This window comes from Gossypium raimondii, chromosome 10, assembly GCF_025698545.1.
Source record: "Gossypium raimondii isolate GPD5lz chromosome 10, ASM2569854v1, whole genome shotgun sequence".
Classification (NCBI taxonomy): domain Eukaryota; kingdom Viridiplantae; phylum Streptophyta; class Magnoliopsida; order Malvales; family Malvaceae; genus Gossypium; species Gossypium raimondii.
This window is the reverse complement of record NC_068574.1, coordinates 12329226-12334996: the sequence shown is the minus strand read 5'-3', so window position 1 is coordinate 12334996 and position 5771 is coordinate 12329226. Positions and strand designations below refer to the sequence as shown.

General features: G+C 34.2%; 1 protein-coding gene across 2 annotated transcripts; it reads right to left on the bottom strand.

Moving 5' to 3' along the window:
* Positions 1 to 546: 546 nt before the first annotated feature.
* LOC105777792 (probable 2-oxoglutarate-dependent dioxygenase At3g50210) lies at positions 547 to 4782 on the bottom strand. Of its 2 annotated transcripts, XM_012601256.2 has the most exons (12): positions 4569 to 4777; positions 4068 to 4183; positions 3482 to 3600; positions 3300 to 3363; positions 2608 to 2675; positions 2190 to 2248; positions 1939 to 2104; positions 1807 to 1826; positions 1682 to 1728; positions 1193 to 1273; positions 1025 to 1114; positions 547 to 823 (listed from the first exon to the last, which is right to left on the bottom strand). In XM_012601256.2, the coding sequence occupies exons 1-12, from the start codon at positions 4600 to 4602 to the stop codon at positions 695 to 697; spliced, it is 993 nt and encodes a 330-aa protein (XP_012456710.1). In that variant the 5' UTR covers positions 4603 to 4777; the 3' UTR covers positions 547 to 694. The 2 variants fall into 2 exon arrangements, with proteins under 2 accessions (XP_012456710.1, XP_012456713.1); XM_012601259.2 differs by lacking the exon at positions 1025 to 1114 and having other exon boundaries at positions 4569 to 4782.
* Between the last annotated feature and the right edge of the window lie 989 nt (positions 4783 to 5771).

Here is a 5771-nt window from a genome sequence, read left to right as displayed (position 1 = left end):
CATAGTTTCAAGTGCGATGAAACACATTGTCCTAATATTTATGTATTGAAGAGGGGTTATAGGCAGGGGCGAAGCCAGAACAATCTTTTAAGGGGGCCCAATGAAATTTTAACTTTTTATAGTTTATATATTTATAATTTTTAAAGGATTAAATCAAACTTTTATAATTTTAAGGGGGCCAAAGTACAATATATTTTGGGGAGGCGGGCCCATGCGAGCCCCCCTCTAGATTTGCCACTGGTTATAGATAGTCCTAAGTTTTGTGTACTTCGAAGGTTTTTAGAGAATTATATATTTTATATGTCTGGATAGTAATCGAGGATAATTACTTTAAAGAAATAAATGTTAAATGTAACTTGGATTGTATCATTACGTACTTTAACACTACAGTGTAGCTTAGAGAAACCCAAGTTGTTAGCAAAGAAATGCTCTGTATGGAAGTGTTAGGGGACATGTGACATTTCTTGTCAGCTGTGCTTTCCTATGTATTTACAGAAAGATGTTACACTAATATGATTATGTATTAAGAAGTAAGAAGCAAGGAAATGTGTTAAAAGGTTAAGTGCTGAAGATTGAATTATTAGATTAAATCACCGACCAAGTTTGAACAATTAGGTTCATCTCAACCTTCATCGCTGCATTTTGAGACAACAAGAGTATGAAAAGTTTTGCCCCAAAATTCAAACTCCAACTCCTATGTTACGAAGTTCGTTTGAACTTTGCTAACTAAATGTTCTCCGTAAACAGCTTTTTCGAACTTCCGAGTTCCGCCTCTCTTCCGTACACAGACTTCCAAAGGCTCAACTGCTGCATCGTAATTTGGCTGTTCGGAAAAACAATAATATTCAGGAAGGTCAAAACTGACAGATAATTCTACTTGTAAATATTAACCTCGCAAATCAACTAGCCACGGTGTAGTGGCAAATAACTTGCGTTGCTCAAGTCTTTGGTGACATTAGGTCTCATGCTCAAACCCGGATAACCCCTTTCCCTACCCCTTGATCAAATCATAATAAATATTCACCTCATAAAAAAAGGCGACACAGACACGATATGTCTGAGATTTATTGATAACTCGATGTAGAGTTGACTCGTATAAACCATTGGATAGTATCTGCAATTAAACCAAACCTTTTAGCAAGATATAATAGACACAACATTTGAAATCACTTTTAGCTTCGTGTTAATGTACCTTCAACATATCACCAATGTTACAGACAAACGTTCCGGGATTCGGAGGAGCTGAGATCCACTCACCAGCCTGGTTTCTCACCTGCAACACTTTGATTAGATTAACTGTTGTCAACAACTAAAGCAGCAGTATGATACAAAGGTGAGGACAAAAACTAGAATTCGGGAAAGTTGAAACCATCCAGCATAAACTGTTAGGTCTCGAGAATGAAATGGAAAACCCCAGGACAAGGAAGATGTCTCACATTTGGTTAAAAAATCAAAGATGGAGAAAAATCAAGCAAGCAATGGTTTGGTCAAACAAGATAAAAGTGCTAACTATAGCTGCGGTAATCTTCAGAATTATAAACAAAGAAATGTTTTGCGGAACTAAAAAAGAAACATCTAAACATGCTGTTTCATTAATACCTACTTCCCTTCTAACAAGAGAATCGATAGCAATGGATCAGTTTTGTCAATTCCTTAAAACCGGAAACTAAGAGGATCATACCTGAAGTGCAGTAATATTTTCATCTTGATTCACTAATGTTAACAAACCTGTTCAAATATTGTAAAACTTAAAATGGCGGTCTAAATCTTTTAAATCACTCGTCTCAAGTTAAGAGAAAACTTTACCATAGTCCGTGTGTGCTCCACTGAATTGTTTGGCCAAAAGACATGGATAAAGCAAGTGAAGAAAAGTAAGGAAATAGTAAAAGAACAGCAACTTAGGCAAAGGGAAAACCAGCAACATTCACATTCCATTACCATCCAATGTCATTTTCAGACGTGCATTTTCCATTTGCAGTTGATGCTCCTGGGTAACCGATAAGGCGCATCACCCAAAATGCATCACCGCCTCTTTCACCTTCAAATTCATCTGGTGATCCACCCAATGCAAGAGCAATTCCCCGCATAATTTTTCTTGACACTTCTGTAAGCAACAAAAATACAAAAGTTGCCATCAATTTCCGGCCAGTAAAATTATTAAAGGAGAAAATGACAAAAGACAAGCATACCTGTACAGAGGCTAATATACTCCTCCATGAGTTCTTTGAAGTTCGGAGGATAATGTGGCCTGTCAAATACAATATTGCAAGACAAAAGAACATCAACTCCAAAACTCAACCTAACTTTCAGATCAGCCACTAGATGCAAAATTGACAGTACCAGTATTCCCATGAAAATGGCAAATCCATGACGTTGTGAGACAGATGTAACGTATAACCTTTTTGTAATGGCTTAGGTCAATTAATTAAATTATCAAGAATTTTGTGTACACCTGGAAAATTTCAGGTCCTTGGATGAAAAAAAAAAAAAACTCTAACATTGCACTAAGGCCCTTCCAAAGTTGATCAATCTCATTTACAGCCGTACTGCATAAGAAAATATTGTAAAATGGATACAGTTGAGAAACCACTAATTCTTATAATGTACCATTGATTGCATCCTTCCATGGGTTTTCCAAGAGCTCCATACATCCCTTGTTTTAGTTCTTTATAGCACTGTAATCCAGAAAAGCATACAAACTGGAATTATATATTATACAGAAGCAAACAATATGTGCTACTTATTATAATACTTTCCTACAATGGAACTGTTAAAGTTAATCCCAACAATAAGGAAAAAACGATATAATTGAGATAATTAAAAGGATAATCTAACATCGGAAACACCTCTTTTCAGGGCTGCACGGAGATGGTTCATGCAAAGAACCTCTCCAAGCATTGGAAGTTTCCACTACACTACCCAAGAGTGAATAATGCATTTTCAACTAAATCTATGACTGAAACTTTAAAGAACTAAAATAGTACATGCTGATAAAGAAAAAATAATCAAAAAAGAAAATATGATTTGCACAAATATAAACCTTAGAGTTCAGTTGAAAGTGCATTAATCACCCTTGTATATAAAGTGACGGAAAGGTAGTGGAGAGAATCCTTTATCAATGATTAACTGGAACTAGCAATATGGCACCAGCAGAGAACTTATGTCAAAAGTCCTTGTATATTCGATTATAACAATTTCAGATTGGAGAAAACACATTAAAAAGTCCCACTGACACCTTGCAATAGCAATGCAATGTAAATGAAATGGTAGAACATAAAGTAGCTGTTAGTAACACCCACATCAATTGCTTCATGCATATCAGGCACGCCTTTGGTTATGTTTTCTCCGATTCTCTGGTATCCCCTGCATTTGAATGTCACCTTACCCAGTCAATGATATCCATATCCATATACACTAATCATTAATCTTAAACCAGTAAACCACTAATATTCACATATAGGTTCTACTTCACCAAACAAACCTGTATCCAGCAGCTGGTGTCATCTTGATCTTGAGTTTTTCTTCATAAGGAAGATCGAAGAATTTGTGTGTGATATTTCTAACCTCTTTAACCATGGTCTCAGGGATACCATGACCCTTCTAATGAATCCGAAAGTGTACCAAAAATAGAAAACCGGGCGACAAGTTAGGCTATCAACAAGATATAAAGAAAATTTTCAGTTTATATGCATAAAAATCAAACTCCATCTTTCAGCTATGAAAAATATCATGGGAAAATTTTCAAATGAGAATCAGATTTTATGCTCTAAGATTCTTTGACTATTAGCAAAATACTAATATAAACCTATTCTGGTTCAATCTTTTATCTTTTTTTAAGCACCCGTATCTAACATCATATCCAATGCATATCCAGATATGAGCATTAAGATATGACCCTCCAAGATCCTCCAATATATCTAAAAACTTAGACAAAATTGAATATATCCGTGCCGGATAAGTACTTGTATCTAACACTTACAACAAAGTTTCAGTATCATAGGTGTAAAATTACCTTAGAGTTTAGAAGAACATAGAAATAGAATAAGAACTAGAAGTGAAAATTTTACCGCATAGAAGAACCCAGCCTCACGGCAAGCCTGATCCAATTGCTTAACAACTTCACGTACAGCAGGGTCTTGAACCATTTTTGGATCATCGCATTTGGCCAACAAAGGAGCAACATCTATATCACGACTTATAAATAAGAAAAAGAAGGACGGCTAAAATCCCAAAAATAATCACAACTTAACAATCTTCAGATTTTCAGAGATACAAACTTAATCAAAATCCTTTAATTCAATTAATAAATTACACTGCTTCATTGACCATTTTCCTTATGCTTTTAGTTTAAATTAATCAAACCCTTCTTTCTTTTGCTTGAAACCCAGACTCAACGTTTAAGATGGAGGTTCAAATTTCAATCAAACTTAGAACTTGAATTCGAATAAAAACCCGATAGTTTCTGAAAGGAAAAATTGTATTAATCGGAAGAAGGGCATGCAAAATTAATCAGATATATATATTGGATAGATAATTTCGGAAAAATCATGGGATAATATATAATATACCGATGATTGGGATGGATTTGAAATCGGTGGCCATGGCGTTGAGGAACTTCTTTTTGCTGCTTCACCTTTCTCTATAAGATGGACAAAGATTCGATGAATTATTATTAGTAAGAAATTAAAATTGATTTTGGTACATGGAAAGACGAGAAGCCTGTCATGTTTGTTTTTTTTGGTCCTGTGTCATCTACTTAGTTTTGTCGCAACAAGAATCCACTACCACAAAAAGAGCTTAAAAAATTTCTCACTATACTATTTTTCTTTTTAATAAAATAATCGTACAAGTAATTCGATTATATCTTAACTCGAACTTAAGCTTAAAAGTAGGTATTCAATCGAGCTCGAACTGAATGTCGAGCTTTAAATATCGAATCAAACTCAATACTTGACTTGGCTCGGTTGCACCCCTAATTTATTACCCGTGCAGTGACTTAATTTTATTTATTTAAATATGTAATATAAGTTTAGTTGAACATATAAATCATAATTTTATTTTTTTACGATTAGTTAAAAATATACTTTATTTTATATGTTTAGTTAGATATGGAACTTTGAGATTATAATTCGAGAAAGTCCTATGGCTTATAAAAAGGAATGTTGATTGCTTGGTAAGTGAAAATTGAAAAACTACATTAAATCAAGTGTGAATCAATCTTATAAGATGAGGTTTGTAAGCTTTTAACTACAGTCACTAAAAATAACTATGCTCAAGTAAAACATGGGTGTTTTATAAAAAATATATAAATATAAATATAAATAATTTAAAATTTACACAAAAATAAATAGTTGGCATCATGTCGTGATAATCGTGAAATAAAGCACTCGTGATTAATTATGGTCAATTCAGTATCGTGAAATGCCCATGTAGACTAGTGTTGAACTTCGTGGATATAGTTGGTATGTCATAGGAACCCAAGCGCTCCTGTATTAATCATGACATGCGCTTTGGTGCTACTTTGTTATGTTCTAATATTGCACTTCTGTGCCTGTATTCTTAACACTTATGTGCTTCGTGTATCGTGATATGTTCCGTCTATCCAAGGGCGAATCTAGGGGGCTAACAGGGGCCCCAGCCCCCCCTAAAATAGAAAATATTTCATGTTGGCCCTTTAAAATTTTTAAAATTTTAAATTACTAAAGGTAAAATTTTACTTTGGCCCCCTAAAAATAATAAAATTTTGATTTAACCCTTTAAAAATTACAATT